This window comes from Chelmon rostratus, chromosome 14 (genome assembly GCF_017976325.1).
Source record: "Chelmon rostratus isolate fCheRos1 chromosome 14, fCheRos1.pri, whole genome shotgun sequence".
NCBI classification, from domain to species: domain Eukaryota; kingdom Metazoa; phylum Chordata; class Actinopteri; order Chaetodontiformes; family Chaetodontidae; genus Chelmon; species Chelmon rostratus.
This window is the reverse complement of record NC_055671.1, coordinates 9,261,346-9,279,422: the sequence shown is the minus strand read 5'-3', so window position 1 is coordinate 9,279,422 and position 18,077 is coordinate 9,261,346. Positions and strand designations below refer to the sequence as shown.

Below are 18,077 nucleotides of genomic sequence, written 5' to 3'. Positions count from 1 at the left end.
GTCCTATGCTATATTAGGTTCCTTATTGAACAGCTTACTCATCTCTGCCTGAATCACACTGGTGGCCACAAGATGCTGAGAAAGAGTTGGAGAGAGAGAGAGAAAGCAAAAAAAAAAAAAAAAACTCCAGATCTGTCAGAAACCGAAAGCAAGAACATGACAAATATATAAACAGTACAGGAGCCTCACTAAAGCATATCTAGAGTTCACTGTTCACTGCTCCTCCGAGGTAAGCCCGCTTTAAAACTAAAACTTCAGACATCAGTTTGATGGTTTGAGTGTTTGTGTGTGTGTCATCCGGGGAAACATGAATTTTTCATTTATATCTATAATTTGTCTTTTATGTTTAGAATTGCTCTTACCATGTGGGTGTAGCAGCAGAGAACTGTAGAGACAGATGTGCTGAGTGTGTTAATGGCAGTGCATATGAATGGAATAATTTGTATTTTGTTTTATGTCTTGGACACACTTGGTGTCCACGTTCATGTAGAGGCCTGTCAGACAGCTGCAGTGTTTCTGTGTTTCTGTATGCTCGAGATGTGTCGTGTTCAGAATCAGTTCAGTAACTTTTCCGATGCTTGTGTAGAGGTGTGAGGGAGGTTTTTGTTATCAGTAACTAGAAGACATCATAAGAGACCACTGTCATGATTTCATCAGAAAGATGTTGACTCATCGAGAAGACTGTGCTCCACCGACAACACATGATGTAACTGAATGAAATGACCAAAACAAAAAGCAGGATTTGCTTCTCTTATTTATAGACTCGCCTAGATAGAGCCAGGAAACCTGCAGGTAAAGCTAAACTTAACTCTTCCAATTCTGGTAGTCAGCCACTTGCAAACAGGCTAGCAGTGACGTGGTGTCTGTAGCCTGGTGATTAGGACTCAGGACCTTGCAAGGCCGCAAACAAAAAGGAGATAATACAGAGAAAATGCATCCTTACACATTGACAACATTTAGAGGAGTCTTTTTCCATGCCAGTGCAACCAGACGAACTGCAGTGTTACCGAATTACATAAGAAAAAAAGCATGTATGGGGATGTCTGTGGTTTAGTTGGAGGATGTGGGGTGGATTTTCTTTAAGAAATATTAATGGACTTCCCTCGAGACCACGAATGGAAATAGAGAGTTTAGTTCCCATAAAGAGACTCCGGAACGCCGTAGTTGGAAGTGATACTGTTGGTGAACTTTTTTTTTTTACAGTATTGCAAACAGAAGTGATACATCTTTTTTTTTGTTTGTTTTACAGCTGAAAAGCAGATTTTGTTTTAAACAAGAGTTGATATCTAACCCATAACTCTGGTCATGTCTCTGCTCCAGATGGCTGTTTGGTGGCAAGCTCTCATCCTCCTTTGCTGCATACTGAACTGTGTGGACTCCTCGACTCCATCTCCGATCATCCAGAGGAACAAATATAACAACTCCTTCCGTCTCACCAGGTCCACTCGAACCCGTGTCCAGCAGCTGCAGAAGAAATATGTAAGTCCTGAGTCCTCTGCCATCCTGACGGGCCAGATTATTACTGCAAGCTCTGTACACATCCAGCATTAGCTTCCCCAAACTACAAATCATTAATTGTGTTTACTCTCACAGAGGGAGCAGCAGTTGGGAAACAAGCATGTTGAGGACAGAAGCCGACAGTTAAAGGACCTGCCGTTACTTTCTACAGATTTTGACAGCTGGCTAAATCTGACGGTTAGTATCTGCTTGAGTGTTTCAAAAACAGCTCCACAGAAAACCACTCTGTGGTTGCTATTGTGCAAAACACATTCTCAAATTTTTTGGAGAATTTCTTCCATTGTTTTGATTTTTAAAAAACCTTTTTTTGATCTATTCTGGGATTAAAAACCAGATGACATGGTCAGAAAGTCTGTTCTTGCAGAATGTAAAACTTGTAAAATTTTGACTGGAATTCCCCTTTTATAACTTCAAGCATAGAAAGGGGGTTGTTGCAACTTTGTGATGATGTGATCATGTGGTTGTCTGTTGTTGTGTGCTCAGGACTGGGAACGACTGCATTCTGCTTTCTGGGACATGCAGGCCTACTGGAATATGCTGGAGTGGAAGAGAAAACAGCTGGAGAGGGAGGAGAAAGAGCAGATGGTGGGACAGGTGGTCAGTTTACCTCAGAGCATCAAGCACATTCAGCTGGACCTGAGGGACCTGATGAGCCAAGTCAGCAATCAGGTATCCACAGTGTTCTTACTGAAACCCACCCACATTTTGTCCTCTTTTTAGCCCAAGCAAAGACTTTGAAGGAAATGACACCAAGGCCTGATAAAACCTGTTTTGCTTTCTTCTCCAGATGAGTTACATGCGGAGGTCTTGGATGACGCCAACCTCCCCTCCGGTGCGGGCACTCACAAACCCAGAAACCAGCTCTAAAAAGGTGTGGGACAGCCGAGTGGAGGGCTACATCATTCTGAGGCATCTAGACCTTTACCTCACCAAGCTGGCAAGAGACTTCCTCCTGCTGGCTTCAAAAACGCGCATGACTCAGCAGTGAAAGAAGAACGCTGGCACCGAGGCTTGTTTGTGTGCATGTGCACGCAAACAAGCAAAAAGAAGAACTGACAATCAGCACCTAACAGAAAATTGGAATGATAGTTAATAAATGTAATAAGTGTTTTGGTAGTGTCAGCAATAGACTTGGAGCCCTCATTCAAGGTTTTTTTTTTTTGTATGATATTTTACTGTATATTTATGGGCTTTCTTGGGTATTTCCCAGAGTTTCTGTCTTACCTCTAACTGCAAGTAAGCAGTAAGCTGCCAGAGCAGAGCGAATACTTCCCAACATCCCCCAAGCTCTCAAACTGTGGTACTTTCCAAAGAAACATTTACTATTTATTAATATATTTATTACATGCTATTTATTTCAAAGTGATTTGTTTTATTTTTCTTACAATATAGAGATAATGTGTTTTACAATAGAAGACATTTTATATTTGATATATTTAAATATATTGGTGTAAGTTTTGTATGACTGACAATAAAGAGATGAAGCATTTGGAACAGTGAAGACTTCATGTGATGATTTTCTAATCTTTAAAAAAAATAGCAGTAATGATCGCAACATTGACGACATTCTCATAATAATGACGATGTCTGTTAATTAAAAAGGGAACTTCCTCTTGTTGAGTATGTTGAGTGTGCCTGTGGTATCATCCTGCCGCCTACAAACTAACAAATAACAACTTCTGAGTGGCAATCCTCCAGTTAGCTAAAGGCATTACTGTTCGTCCCCTTGCTGTTTTCTGTTTCTTCATGTGGTGTTGATCCGAGGGGCAGTCTGCAGAGTGAAATCACATTGAACACAGTCAGCTGGCCGAAATGTTTTTAATATTAAAAAAACGCTTCCTCCCTGCAGGCTCCACACATGACAGCAGAACAGCCGCTGACTCACCACTAGCAGATGTCCTCGCTTGCCTTTGGCCACCTTTAGCTCTGACCCCCTGATGAAATCAATGATTCCCTCCTTGCCTCGAGCCACAGCAAACCTAATACTGCACAGGGCACAGGAGGTAATAAATAAAGACAGGACAGGGATGAGTACTAATGGGGTGGCAACAAACACCACAGACAAGCATTCGGACAGGCCTTACCTTCCCGCGCTGATGTTGACGTAGTTGACTTTGCTGGCCATCATGGCTAGTTTCGTCACCAGCTCAATCACATGGCTGCAGTGCAGCACCACGTCGCCCTGAGGGAGACACAGCGGCCTTTAGAGTGGCTGCATGGTTGTGCACTAGTAAACTGTGAAGACCGCCGAGTCTTACCGTACCTTCTGTTTATTGTCCTCACTGGGCATGTGCACAACAAACATCCCGTCACTGAGAGAGCTCACAGAGATGCCTGTTTAAAAGAGAAAACCTGCCTCAGACTCACTGAACTACAGAAAACTGTCACAAAGAAGTTATCAGTGACATTTTAGACATGTTCTTCTGTCTGTAAAAACTATTAAATTAACCACTTGTTCAATATCTGCAACACTGAAACAATCATTCAGAACAGGAGGTAGGAGGCCAGAAGCTATGTCCTGTCCCTGATTTGGTGTCATTATAGATTGTCTTCCTCTCAGTTAAAAGTATCTTTTCTCTGAGAAAGAAGAGCACTGGTTGCCATGGATATTTCTGCAGAAGTGCGCAGAGGAGGTACAGTAAATGAGATATTATGACTGCTGAAGGTCAAGGAAAAACAAACTTGAATGAAAAACTGTAACAACTATAAAAACCCCTCAGCAATGAAAATATGAAATGAACATGAGCTCAGCAGTGATTATGGATTCAAAGACATTACTTAATATCTTGACGTAATACCTTTCTCAGTCTCACCTCTCAGAGCTGCGTAGTCAATCCTCTGTTTGATCTTGGTCCTGTCCACCAGCACAGCAAAGTTGTTAGTGAGGAGCAGCTGGCGAGGGCGAGGCTTGAAACCCTTCCTGTCGTATTTTATGACCGAAACACCGTACTGAGAAGCACAAGGAGATACATTACTGTGAGGCAGCTGAGAGGCTATGTAGCACTTTTATTATCATCGCCCCACAGGAAAAAAAAAGATCAGTCGCACCTGCACTTTGTCATTGCCGAGGGTCTGGACCACTTTGAGGCTGATTTGCTCACGTTCTATATAAAGCAATGAGAACACCTTTGTAAATGTTATATGTTTTTTTGGTGCATCTTCTGTACGGTGTTAAGTGTGTAAAATCGTAGTGAATCAACATGTACCCAGCCTGGAGTCCAAAAACAGCCTTCCCACACTCTGAGGGTAGCTGTCTTTCTGATCCTTGAAGATCTCACTGGCTACAACCTTCTGCATCATCTAGAGCAAAGAAAAAAGTCATGCAATGAAAAATTTACACTTATTTATTTTTTTCATGCCTTTGGTCATGCCTTCTATAGTGAGTGTACCTGCTTCTTCCACTCAGGCTGGACCCTCCTGCAATACTTCATGACCATGTTTCTCAAGTGCAGCCTTCGCAGGTGCTCGGAGGCCTGTAGGGCATCATTGAGGACAGTGTAGGAGCTTCATTAATAACGCTACAGATTCTCACTTGTATCCATTCTTTCATTTGCTTGTAATGCTGTCAGTCAGCAGAATGACCCTGCGTGTGTGCATGGGCTGTTCGTACCTCCACGAGAGAGGGAGGAGGTGTCGGCCAGTTTTTGTCCAAAACGTTCTTTGGCAGGTTTTTACGTAGATTTTTGAGGAAGGAGTAGCGCACATGATCCAGGAAATACTCATTCTCAGGGCAGTACTCCTCATGGCGGTAGATGAAGCCTTTTATGAACCTGAAAAAGAAGACAGATACAAGGAAGGAAATTTATTATACAAGCAAAAATACATAGAGAAATAAACTGAAGCAGAGTATAAATCAAGCACCTGCGTATTAACTCAGCAGCCTGTCGACGCCTCTTAGCCCTCCTGCGTGCTTTCATCCCTCGCCACCCAGACTGGATCACTATCACTATACATACATATACATGCACATACATGCAGATATTAACACCAAGATAATTTTTACTCACACACACACACACACACACACACTAAAACTCAAAAACAAAACAAAACCACAAGCATATTCACACAAACACATGAGCAGGAATGTGGTCCACGTGGGCTTATTACATTGAATAAATAAATGCCTATAAAAGTTTTATGGCCATCCAAAAGCATTTTTTATGTGCATGTACATACATTTAACAAAGCAGATAGTCCCAATATAACATAATAGAAGAAATGAAATACAAATCAAATACAAATGAAAGTAAAAACCCAACTGAGAAGTAGAGGAAGAAGTAAAGTCAAAATGATGACAATCTAAACTATTCAAACATAACCAAACCTGATCATTTCTGTGAGTAGTAATTCCTGTTTTTCCTGACAGTCAGACTGTTCTGTAAGGGGCAGGAAGGGAACTGTGGGGGAGATAACAGTGGGAGGTGCTCTGACCTGCATGTCTGATGCGCTGGTACTTGGCTCTCTCCCTGTAGCCTCTCCATGACGTCTGCAGGGTCAAAGCTGGAACACGACAAAGGGTATAGGTGGATTTATGCTTTTCCACTGAGATGTTAAACAGGCCTTGCTGATCCATAGATCATTGTAGGATTTATCCCACACATGTGATATTTAACTGGGAGATATTTGCTTCCTTTCTCATTTTCTGATACCCCAGTGTTAATAATCCTGACCACTGTTACTTACCTATCTCTGGCTTTTTTGCTTCTAGTGCATCCTCGGTGGTGAAGAGTGTTTTTGGGAAACGGATGAAGATTTTTGACCTGCAGAAAGCAGACAAACACATTTGTGATCAACATTAAGGTACATACCATTTGATGAACACTTCAATCCAAAGTGCTTTGCGGTGCAGTTTGCAGCCATGCTTAGCCTGGGTGGCCCCATAATTTGTTGTACCGAGTGAGCCGTTACCAAACTCTCCTCACTCCCTCCGACAATATCTTACCTTCCCAGTTTGTACTCTTCTGCTTTGTAGCCTAGGTGGTTGACCAGTGTCGAGACACCATCTGCAAGTCTGCCATGCCAATTGGGCCACGTCTCAGGACACAGGGGTTTATACCTAAGGCCATTTGTGCATAATTATAAGGACAGAAGGCTGAACATAGAGTAAGCAGAATGAATTCTCACTCAGGCTGTAAGTCATTGGGTCAGAGAGAAGGTCAGTCACCTCTGCAGGAAGGCTTCGAAGCGGCGTCGATAGGCAAAGCCAGCTCTCCTGACCCTCAGGTTTTCCATCAGGCCCAGGTACTTCACCTGGTGTCTGACCAGAACTTCATCAAACCTTCCTGCAGGGAGAGATCTTATTCACTGCTGACGGCAATGCACTCATGGCAAATCTTATGGCACACATACTACACTAGAGTATTAACAGTACAGTACATTATACACAGTAAGTTGTCAAGAAGGGAGTAACGTCTTTATTAACTTCAAATGAAAAAAAACAGCCACACGTTCATTTATTTTATATTCATTATTAGTGACCAGCCTTTATTTCTAATTTTCCTTCTTTTATGTGTCCTTTGTTATATTTTGGTGGTTAAACGTCTTGTTTTCTGATCATGCCCCCTGTGTTAATTTGTTGCTGATGCAAACCCAACACTTCCTCAGTCACATTATTTTTAGTGTTTTAGTGTTAAACATCTGCAGGAATTATTAAGTTTTTTAATAGCAGCATTAATACCTTGAAAAAGAACACTGGAGTAGAATCGAGCAAAATGAATTAATTTGTGAACATATCTAATAAAAAGAGAAAATGATATGCAGAGTGTTGTGACTTTTATTTACCATGTAAGTAATTACAGCACAGGCAACAACAAATCAGCTTTTACTTGAGAAAAGTAAGATGTAAAAATGCACCTGGTTGCTTGGCATCATTAGGTTTGATACAGCGCACGTACGATGGCTCTTTAGACATGAGGATCTCCATAAGTTTCACCAGGCTGTTTTTAAACTGAGTGGCAGCCTAAAGGATAAATAAAAAAACATGAAATTATGGGAAATTATATGTATATTTGTGTGTATGTGTTGGTTTTTGAAAACACTCATAAGTTATGAAGTCTTTTATTATATATTATACATAAACCACAGAAATACTTAACCACATCAAAAACAGCTAAGAGAGAGATTATAATAATTCTCACCATCTCTGGGCGTTTCTGGTCTATAACTTCCTCTCTGCGGAAGCATTGCCGTAGGATCTGGTTGTCTGACTGGCACATGACCTGAAGAGAGACCAAACCACACAACCACATGTCAACACGGCACGCCCCCGACTTCCTGTTTGCGAAGTGATGGCAAAAGACACAGAGGTTTTTAAAGGCTGTGGTGAGGCTCTACCTTGTCCATTTTTAATATTCTCACCTCTTTCAGGTTCCTGTTCAGCAAATCATTGTTCTTGTCGAGGAAACCTGAATGAGACAAACAATGCAGTTTGTCATTAAGGAATCAGCGGGTTGTGTGACATGCTCTGAAATTAATATTGCCTCTTACAAGGGAATGAGGTTTAACCCATGGTAAAGGCGGGGGCATAAAAATAGTAAAATGCTTACCATTGACATTGTAGTTGACCTCTCCAGCATAATGCAGCAGCCTGAACTCCTCCCTACTCATCACCCTGCGAATTTTCCCATTTGCCAACTTGTGACTGAAAAACATATACATACGCAGATATACAAATAAACAGTTTAAGTATATTTTCATTTCTGGTATATTTTATTGAATTTCTAATATTTTTTACTGCATGCTGTTTTTATTCTAGTATTTAAATTTTATTTTATAATCTTTCTTATTATCTTGTTTCTAACATGGGGGTTGCAATGCAAATTTCATTGACATGTCATGCTCAAAGACAATTCAGGATTTCTTTAAATCCTGAATAGAAGAACTTAAAGTCAGAAGAGTCTTTGGCATGCAAATGGTGCTTACGTGACAAAATGGGGATGGCCTCCCAGTGTGTCTTCCAGTTTCTCTAAAAAGGAGACATCACAGGTCTCTCCAGGTCTCAGGCACTCCTCATCCTGGAAAAAACAGTCACACTATTTAGCTCTACATGCAGTGACAGAGGGTACAGAGACAAACATGTAAACTAGGAGTTATCATGCGCACCAGAATGGAGATGATGCCTTTGTGCTTCTCCTCTATCAGGTCACAGATGATCTTGTTGTCAAAGTACTGCACTGTCTCCCACTGAAATTAGAGGGAAGCCACTGGATGAAAACAATGCTGTGTTAGCATGGAAAAATGGATATAAATAAATACACATGTAACATATATTACATAACTTATTTGTTTACACTACCCAACCAACGAGGGACTTACTGCAATTCCCTCTGTCTCATATTCCTCCTGCTCAGATCGCAGGGTGAGCTCAATAAACAGCTGCTGCAGCTTCTCATTGCAGTAGTTGATGCAGAACTGCTCGAAACTGTGGCCAGAACAATAAGGGAAATGAGATCAAATGTATGCGAAAGTTACGTGCAAAAACCCTATGTGTATTAGGAACCACTACTAACAGAGAGTTTGGTTTACAGACTGTGCTGACAAGCAGATTAAGATGTAACAGAAAAAGGGAGATTGACATAACTCTTACCTATTGTGCTGTAGGACTTCAAAGCCATAGATATCTAGAAGCCCTATAACAGAGGAGCCCTTACTGCTGTGGTAGAGTTCATCCTGTATGACATATAAAGTAAATGACATGATAATGATGATGAACAGTAAAACACAGCAACAGCCCCACAGTATGTTGATGGAATTTCAACTGTTGCCTCTGACTTGATCTCAGAAGTGTTAGTGCACCTTCAGAGCCAGCGACTGGTTGATCTTCTCCACCAACCAAGTGAAGGTCCGACCGTACACAGCCTTGGCTAAGGCATCACGGGCAGACACCGCCTGCTCAAAATTCAGTGGGCTGATCATCTGTAATGCACAAGAATGACACTAAATTCTAAAGTCACACAATACACACCAAACAGCTGAAAACACGAGGAACAAGGACAAACACAACGTCACCTCCTCTCCTTTAGCGGTGAGTTTCTTGTGAGTGAGTGCCTCCCTGAGGGCTGAGCCATCAACACCCAGCAGCTGTAAAACAACACATCTGTTCTCAGCTATGCCTTCTTGCAAGTTTTTTGTGCATATCTGAACATCCAATAATACTAGTGGGACTGTTCTGACCTTTGTAAGATTGTTTATCTCAGTCTCAGTGGTGATATAAGTTTCTCCTTCCTCCCCTTCTCCAAACTGAGTATTCCCCAGATGAAGAACACTGGCGATGATGTTCAGCAATTTCTGAGGTCAGGCACAGGAAAGTTAACAACAACCTTGCAGATGCACCATCTGTTGTTTCAACTAAATGAATGTTGGGACAGTCATTGAGAACATCATTAATATAAAATTAGGACCAGAGAAATTGTGCTTTTTAATTGAAAAAGTTTTCAAAATACCACTAATATTTAAATGATCATCACAAATGCTTAAAGACAAAAAAATGTTGTTTAGTTGCATTAAAAGTGTGCTGTGGTGTAAACTTGTAACACTATTTCTGTATCACTTTTTTTTTATTCATGTGGAGTTGTTCTCAGTGCATTTATTATGATAAGAAATGTGATGTTTGGCCAGTGTAAAAAAAAGTTGGATAATAAAGAGTGGGCAGATTCATGGTGGAATACAACATTCCCAGTATGATGTAAATTGAAAGAACGTTTGTCTTGGATCCACTCCCATGACCCTACCATTCAAAGTGTTCCACTTTAATGTGGCAAATGTGGTAAACCAGTGAACATGAATGACAAACACAAGAGAAACAATGTTTCAAACATTCAGTAAAATCATTCAATGCTGCTATTGTTACTGACCTCCACTTCTTCCTCGGTGAATCCAATAACAGGCAGGGCCTTCATCACAACTTTCCAATTATTTTTGTCACTGACGGAGCTGAGTCTGGGACAGTTGCCCTGAACAAGACAATTAAATATTACACAGCAGCTGACGATGTAATTGCATAAACCTCTGCTTGAAAACAAGTAACTCATCTAACATCTGAACTACACACACCTTGACCAGATACTGGTAGTTCTGAGGGTTTCTTTCCAAGTCCAGTGTGTTAAGCAGGTCGTCGTCTCCTCCATCCAGAAGCTGATAGAAGATGTGGAAGTTCCTCTCCCCGTGGTTCTGGTGTACTACACGTGATTTCTCCAGCAGGTAGTTCAGAATGTGACCGCCCACTGGTGCCCCCTAGAAAAAGTTACAGAAAATGGTGGGAGCAGACAGCGACTGTTGAAAAGCAGGTTTAGCACTTTGAGCATCTATCAACGACAAAACTAAACCAGCTACTGTTAACAGTATGGTGTAAGGGAGTGTGTACCCTAAAGTCAAACTGGACATCCATGTATTTTCCAAAGCGGCTGGAGTTGTCATTCCTTAGTGTTTTGGCGTTGCCAAATGCCTGCGTAAAGCAAGAGACAGGAAATTAGAGAGAGGAAATGAAATCAAGAGCAACAATAGAATAACAAAAGCAAACAGGAAAAAGCCTTAAAACTATTTATAAGAGGCAAATGTGAAGAGATAATTCAGATTTCTCAGGTCAAGACAAATAAATCTGTGATAGTGGCCGTTCAGTTTGAAATGCCAATGGTGAAATACCTCCAGAACAGGGTTAGACTGCAGTAGGCGGTCACCAAGCATAGCCATGTCATGATTAGTGGGGCAGGTGACAGCGTAGTAGAGGAGGATCTTCTTGGAGGCCTCTGTTTTACCTGCTCCGCTCTCACCCGATATGAGAATACACTGGTCCTTCCTCTCCGTCCTCATGGCCCGGTAAGTGTTGTCTGACAAGGCGTAGCTGGGGGACAACACAAAGGCAGCTTCAACTACAGAGCATTGACAAAGTCAGAAGATAAATTGATAATGAAAATAATTGTTAGTTGCAGCCATGAAGTTATGCACCATTTTACTGTATGTTTACTGAGCTATAGACAGCTTGTGTGGAGGTTTCCATTTTAAAGCATGTGATATGCACATACCCAGAATAATACTGAATTCACCATGCCTCTATAAATCCTATTTGACCACAAAAGAACAATTTAGTAATATATGGTTCTCAATATGCCATGTGATCATTAGCTGGGAAGCTGACAGTAGAGGAGTTTTGTAAAGGAATGTCTGAGGATGAAGTGACTCACATGTGAGGCGATATCTCATAGAAGCTGACCCCTCTGTAGCGTTCCATCTGCTGCTTGGAGTAAATCTGGAGCTCTTTGTAAGGGTTCACCGACACCAACACGGAGCCAATATACGTCTGAGCCAAAAATATTAGAACACATTCAAGTATGTTTCACCACACCAACTGAAATGTTTTGGAACATATGAAGAAAATTGGCTTCATTACATAGATGAGGTTTTCTCTGAAGCGCCTGCGGAGGTTCTCTATGAAGGCTGCCTCGCTGTTGTAGTTTTCCAGCAAGACAAAGTCCTGCACCCCCACCCTGTCCCGGGCAGTCAGGGCACTCTCCATCACCAGGCGCACTCTTCCCTCAATATCCACCTCCTGCAGGAAGACAGAGTGGGAGGAACATAACAGAGAGGCACAAAAATGAAGCACCTTCTACAGTTCAGCAGCTTTGCAGAGAGAAGATTTCTGTTCTTACTGTTGTCCTTCCAATAGATGTAATTACATCTGTTGAGCAGCAGGAGGCGCAAAATACCTATTCACATTTAATTTGAGGCATGCTACAGTCACCCAGTTACGAAAGAATAACATCTGGTGGTCAGTAGGACAATAACTGTCACATTATATTACAACATTTATCCATTTATGATAACAGAAAATCCGTTTTTCCTAAATATCTTCAAAATATCAGGGCAAATGACTCGAGACTTCCCGACCACGTCACCAAAACAACACTGTGTAAACACACCAAGAAAGAACAGTCCCACCAAGACTTGCCAAGATAAAACAATGACGACATTTTAGGAATCCAAATGATAAACAGACAAGATAGACTCTAGTATGATGCAATAGTGAGATAGTGTATTATGATGTATGTACAGTACACAACAGCTCTATATCAGCAGACAGGATTTAACTAATGTCACTGGGAAAGTGTGTGTACATGTCAACCTCACTGTGATGGCAAACAACACAGTGCAGACAGGAAATAATTAACAGTCGGCAGAGCAAAATTGTCAGATATGCCCTTAAGTAACATATTACACATGCAACCACTTGCACAGACATGCGCACATACATACAAAGACATAAAAATGTCAGCAGTCAATACTTACTGATGATGAATATCCAGACACACAGTTCTGTGTGTGATCAATGCACTACATCTGAACCAAACCAGCTGCACTCTGTGATCTGTATCACAGGTGCATTTACAAGTGAAGCCCTGCTGTTTCTCTTTACACATTCATAAAAAACAAAACAAAAAACAAGCAGAAAGTGGAACAAAGGGGCTAGACTTCCACAGCACTTCTGTTTTTCTTGAATGCAAGAGCCTCTCAAGGGTCTCATTTGGCTGGTTAATGCCGGCAAAAGGTCATTATCTCTGAACACTGCATGCAGGGAAATCCTTAAAAAAACAAGAGGACAACAGTGGAAGACAGCCAAGAAGTGAGAGCAAAGGAAAGCCACTGGATGCTCCCACTGCAGCCCCCTCCCCTCTGCTTCACCTTGGAGTATTGTTCTCCCACTCCTGCAGGTGGGCTTCCTACAGATAGTAATTACAGCTCACAGTCAGATTTTCCAAAGGATACAACTAAGGAATGTTAGGGTCAGGTTAAGAACAGGCATTCAGTGGATGCTGCTAAATGTTTCTATGTGGGTGTCAGCAGCTGTGCATGCTTTTATATCCAACAGTGAGGATGTGTGCTTTTGCATGCCTGGTCAACAACAAATTAGCACTTCTATTCATGACACCTGCACAGCAAAAGTGGAATTATTAGCAGTGCAGACTTGACTTTTATCAGTGCATGTGCTTGCAGATTATTACACATCAGGTGACAAAGCTCAAGGTTTTCCACATTGTTATGAATTTTAGAAAGAAGTCCATGTGTTCAGCATACACATCAACCTTTCATGGTAAATGACAGTGACCAGCACTACCTGGCTCTGACCTGTAACAGACTCCTTTGGAGTGAATTTCATTCCACCTTCCTCAGATCTCATACCTTTTATGTTCAACTGTGATCTTATTAAGATGTATAGCAGCTGCTGTGCTGACAGTGTCTACGGATCATCCACAATTGTGTAACAATCTTGTTATGCTGACTTGATTTTTTTCTAGACAGCATTACATGTGCACTGATGCTTCAGACTTCCAAGGCAACAAAACACAAACTCAAAACAAAGCAAACATTGTTTTCAAGGGGCTATCGCTCAGCAGTCATGAGTTACATTTTTTTTACTTTATTTTATCACCATAACATCTGGGGAAAAAACATATTTTACTGATGAGCCTCACCCTTCATTGCTTCTAAAACATAGGAACACAGCAAATTTTTATGGACACACGGTGGTTGTGATACCTTGAGGGCTACAGGTCGAGGATGGAGATACAAGCAGAATACAATGTAATCCTTGCAGCTTTGTTTTCAGTGAACTGACCTGAGGCTTGGTTGTTACAGCATTGAGGGTCTGATCTTAATTGACAGGCTCCCGGGAGTGCTTGAGTGCTTTATGGGGGATTTGACTGTGAGTATCAGGGAGCTTTAGTGAAAGCTGCAGGTTTGTAGGTGCAGCAGCAGTGACAACCAGCAAGGAGGCTAGCTCAACAGTGGGACTTGGCTCCTGGCCCCATGACTAAGCTCTGCTGGGCCGACTACATTCGGATTGTCTTCCTTATAAGGCATGCCCCACCACTCTGTCCCAGGGCGAGCTGCTCCGGTACCACAGCTGGCTCTCTACCCCTGATGTGCCAGTAATGGATATGGTGGAAAAATACCAAGTTTATCCTCTTTGGACTGCTTGAGTTAAAGCTTATACAAAAACCAAAATACACACTGACTCATACACAGGCCAAAAAAAATAAATCTCCAAGTGACTCATTGTTCTGTTTTGCTTTTCCCTCCATGAGTGAACACAGTGAATTGGTGGAACCTTCTGTATCTTGTGCTTCACTTTGTAAGAACAGATAACACACATGCACACAAATACACATGCACACACACACACACACACAACCCAATCATTGTGCAGCACTACACATGAAAACACAACAAGGACCATCATGGTAGTCAGGATCTTACCCTGCCTTGGTACCTCATCCTGTCCCGTTGTTGCTGGAAAAAGGCTGAACTGGTGGTCCCCCCCCAGGCTGGTGCTCCTCCTCCCGTGTCAAACACACTCTTCAACTCTAACTTTTCATCCACCTTTGCCTCCAGGCGACAGAATTAGGTAACTTATCCTCTTCTCTCTCCCTCCACGCAAGTCACTTTCTCACTTTTTCTCAGCTTTAGTCTCTTTCTCCTCGTCTTCCCTCCTCCTCCTCGTCTGACTCCCCCTGTGAGGACGAAGCATACACTCAGGACAAAACACCAACAGCCTCTCTTGTTTATACCTTCAATTCATCTTCCCTTTGACAGGTCAAGTTTATGTACCCCTCTCCGTGAGTCCCTCTCTCCTTCCCTCTAAACTATACTGCATGAAACAAGGGCAGGAACTCCTTCCACACGTCACACAACTGAAAAAAAAAAAGTCAAGGGAAAGTAAGCTGTTGAATCATGCAAGAAAAAAAGAGCCAGAGAAACAGAGAGCTGAAGAGGTTTGGAAAAAATTGCTAAGAGCCCCAAACTACAAACATGTAATCACTGTGCAGCTATATAAAAAAAAAAAAAAAAAAACAGAACTCACATGATGAGATCTCACTACATTCTTTCTTTCCTTCCCTCCCTGTTCAGTTTGCTCCCTCCCTTTTCTCCCACAAACAAGCTGAGACAGATTCACATGGGATGTGAGTTATGGGGGGTGTTTCACCAGCAAGACTGTGTGTCTCCTCGTGGCTGTCTGCCGCTGGTGATGAAATTACTTACATCATAATATAAACTAAATTTGAACACAATAATGCACAGACCATCAGATTCCTCACTTTTTTGGCTCCCTCCCATTCTAGGCATTTTTGGGGAGTGCAGTCAGGGCTACATCGTCCCTCTGAGAGAACAGCGCCCTCCCCTGGTTTCCCTCCCCATATCTTTCCTCTCACCCCATTTTCCCTCACTCTGTCTCCACGCCTTACTCCCTTCTCTTTGCCAGCATCATCAAATATCCAACACTGAGGAATCTGGATAATGTTACCCAGATGGAGAAAGTCTCTCGCTCTTTTTTCTCAATCTCTGGCTGTCTCTATAGTTCTTAAAGTGAGGAGGAAAAAATCTCCATGCTGCTCCTTCCCTACCTCTCTTGCAATATATGGAGAACTGGGGGTGAACTGACACTGTCACATCCATTGAACTATGTAAAAGATCTTGTTCCAAGTGGTGTCACTATAAACCTCATTCTGGTGCCCTGCCCTGTTCACTATATATGGTAAGCAGTCCTGTCAGGTCTGTCCTATGTTCCCTCACCTGAACTTTTTTCTTCGTGTGAACGCAGCCTCTGTGCCCCCTTGTTTTGCTCAGATACCTCACTGCGTTTCACTTGCATGTGCTTGATTCATACCAGCATCACCTCAGGTGATCAGTCAGTGCAGGTCAATCTTGTATAGGGCGCAAAGATCAAAAGAAACATTAACAGTCAGATGACAGTTGATCATTTAGTTGGCAAAGAAAAGGTGACAACAGCAGAATGGTACATATTGTTGCGTTCCCTATCAAAGCCAAACAGTGCTCTGAGGAAATATTGTGGACAAGAGGTTATGTGGTCTGTATGCCTCAGGATGTCCTGTATTTTTGGTTTCAATGTTTCTGAAGTAAACATATGAAAATGAATGCATGCTGAACTATTGTGCCTATTGTTAGGATATGCGCTTTTTGAAATATGAATGCAGTATGTTGAATGAACTAAAATTAGTTTTATAGTTTATGTTCTTAGGGGCAGCATGTGTCGATGCCTGGGTACCAGGTGCTAACTTGTGAGCTCCACTTCCAGGCTAGGCTTCTGGCTCAGGCCCTGGTTTCTCTCAGCTAGGTTTGCCGTACCTTCAGTCTGGACCTTCGCTTGGGACAAATTTCGTAAGGAATACTTAATAGACTTAATAAACATGATTTTGAAATACACTACACGTTTATTCCTTTGAAAGATGTTAACAGAAACCTCAGTTTCTGTTCAGAAATTCACAGTTGGGCATGTTTGGGTATTTCTGAAGTCCTATTTAGGCCTACTCTTTTGGAGCCAACCATCAGAAAAGCCAACTTGAAATGTTCTTCTGAGGTCAAAACCGTGCACAGACGTCTCACACAGAATGTAGTGCAGATAGATTGCTGGCAGCATTTTTTGTCTTACCTTTGAAGGGCATCCAAGACATAGCATGCATAACCACATGCATGTGGAAAACATGAGGGTATTCTCCTAACACATGTGGTTTCTCTACTCTGCACACATTACACATAACAGCATCTGGCACAACCGTACTGCCAATGAAATAAAAACACACTAAAGTCAATCAGAAAGAAACTAGACTTCCACTCCAGAGTGCATCTTCACCACCTGAGCTTATGGCATATCCTCCTGCCTTATTTTCCAACTGAGTTTTTTCAATCAGTGTTCCTATCTTTGTTTTGCAAGTTCCTGTAAAAAAGATTTCCTTCCTTCTAGCCATTTCCTGATGTTCAGGGTCTTCCTTCATGACTATTCGTTTGAGCTCAGTTGTGATGTAAACTATACCTTTCTATATTTTAGCTCTAACTCCTGCATGTTTACATCAACCTGCTATAAATGGTTTCCTTCCTATGTTACTTTAAAATGCAGAGAGCCTAATGTGTTATGTTTGATTATCTGGAATCCAACACTAAAATGTGTAACTGCTATTAAGATATGTAAGGTCGGACAGAGTGGATCGAGTCAAACCAACTTCCTCTGAGGAATAGGCTACACGCCCCTCAACTGTCACTACACGCACTTCTGTCAAACTCAATAACAAAACATTATAAGATTTAAGACCGAAACAGATTCCTTTTTTTGTTTTTGTTTTTTGCAGATACAACCATCTGCCTGACTTCAATTTCACTTAATTACATTAAAAACTCTAAGGCTAATTCTGAACATCTGACATACTCTGGAGGGAATCCAAAGAATCCTAGCATAGCCGTCCTGTCATAAACTCACTGCCTGTGTGTACAGTGTTTGAGTCTGAGGTCTGAGGTAATCCTCTGTTTCCCTCATTTTGTATTTAAATTGCTAAGGTTTTCCAATTCAGTGTAACAATGAATCACAGTGGAATGATGACTTACTTGGGCGGGGTGGAAAATGGGCTGTTTCTCCTCTCTTTCTTCCAATTCTCTCTCTGTCACACACACACACACATCACATAGACAATGTACGTGACAGAATAAATGAGATAGTGCGTATCAGATATAATCTTTAGAAACAAGAATCGATTTAATCTGAATGCTACCATGCT

General features: G+C 41.8%; 2 protein-coding genes across 2 annotated transcripts; one reads left to right on the top strand and one right to left on the bottom strand.

Moving 5' to 3' along the window:
* Nucleotides 1–183: 183 nt before the first annotated feature.
* Nucleotides 184–3,005, top strand: LOC121617838. The gene is made up of 5 exons (XM_041953075.1): nucleotides 184–229; nucleotides 1,321–1,479; nucleotides 1,594–1,695; nucleotides 2,002–2,187; nucleotides 2,306–3,005. Exons 2-5 carry the CDS (start codon nucleotides 1,321–1,323, stop codon nucleotides 2,504–2,506), a joined length of 648 nt encoding a protein of 215 aa, XP_041809009.1. The 5' UTR covers nucleotides 184–229; the 3' UTR covers nucleotides 2,507–3,005.
* Nucleotides 2,846–15,142, bottom strand: LOC121617837 (unconventional myosin-Ic-like). Its single transcript, XM_041953074.1, has 32 exons — nucleotides 14,770–15,142; nucleotides 11,906–12,064; nucleotides 11,700–11,815; nucleotides 11,161–11,359; nucleotides 10,883–10,963; nucleotides 10,573–10,752; nucleotides 10,374–10,472; nucleotides 9,694–9,807; nucleotides 9,529–9,600; nucleotides 9,316–9,435; nucleotides 9,107–9,189; nucleotides 8,836–8,941; nucleotides 8,623–8,703; nucleotides 8,443–8,534; nucleotides 8,067–8,161; nucleotides 7,879–7,925; nucleotides 7,659–7,739; nucleotides 7,375–7,480; nucleotides 6,686–6,803; nucleotides 6,464–6,577; nucleotides 6,205–6,281; nucleotides 5,953–6,021; nucleotides 5,380–5,464; nucleotides 5,129–5,288; nucleotides 4,908–4,991; nucleotides 4,725–4,818; nucleotides 4,567–4,622; nucleotides 4,332–4,467; nucleotides 3,782–3,852; nucleotides 3,603–3,700; nucleotides 3,404–3,503; nucleotides 2,846–3,289 (listed from the first exon to the last, which is right to left on the bottom strand). Exons 1-32 carry the CDS (start codon nucleotides 14,785–14,787, stop codon nucleotides 3,263–3,265), a joined length of 3,138 nt encoding a protein of 1,045 aa, XP_041809008.1. The 5' UTR covers nucleotides 14,788–15,142; the 3' UTR covers nucleotides 2,846–3,262.
* Nucleotides 15,143–18,077: the final 2,935 nt, after the last annotated feature.

Excerpts from the sequence above, each read along its gene's own strand:
- LOC121617837 (XM_041953074.1), bottom strand. Across the intron at positions 8,704-8,835 it reads ATGAGACAGAGGGAATTGCA|TGGGAGACAGTGCAGTACTT; the intron begins GTAAGTCCCTCG and ends CTCTAATTTCAG. Across the intron at positions 7,481-7,658 it reads ACCAGAAACGCCCAGAGATG|GCTGCCACTCAGTTTAAAAA; the intron begins GTGAGAATTATT and ends TTTATCCTTTAG.
- LOC121617838 (XM_041953075.1), top strand. The coding sequence starts at position 1,321 with ATGGCTGTTTGGTGGCAAGCTCTCATCCTCCTTTGCTGCATACTGAAC. Across the intron at positions 1,696-2,001 it reads ACAGCTGGCTAAATCTGACG|GACTGGGAACGACTGCATTC; the intron begins GTTAGTATCTGC and ends TTGTGTGCTCAG. Across the intron at positions 2,188-2,305 it reads TGAGCCAAGTCAGCAATCAG|ATGAGTTACATGCGGAGGTC; the intron begins GTATCCACAGTG and ends TTTCTTCTCCAG.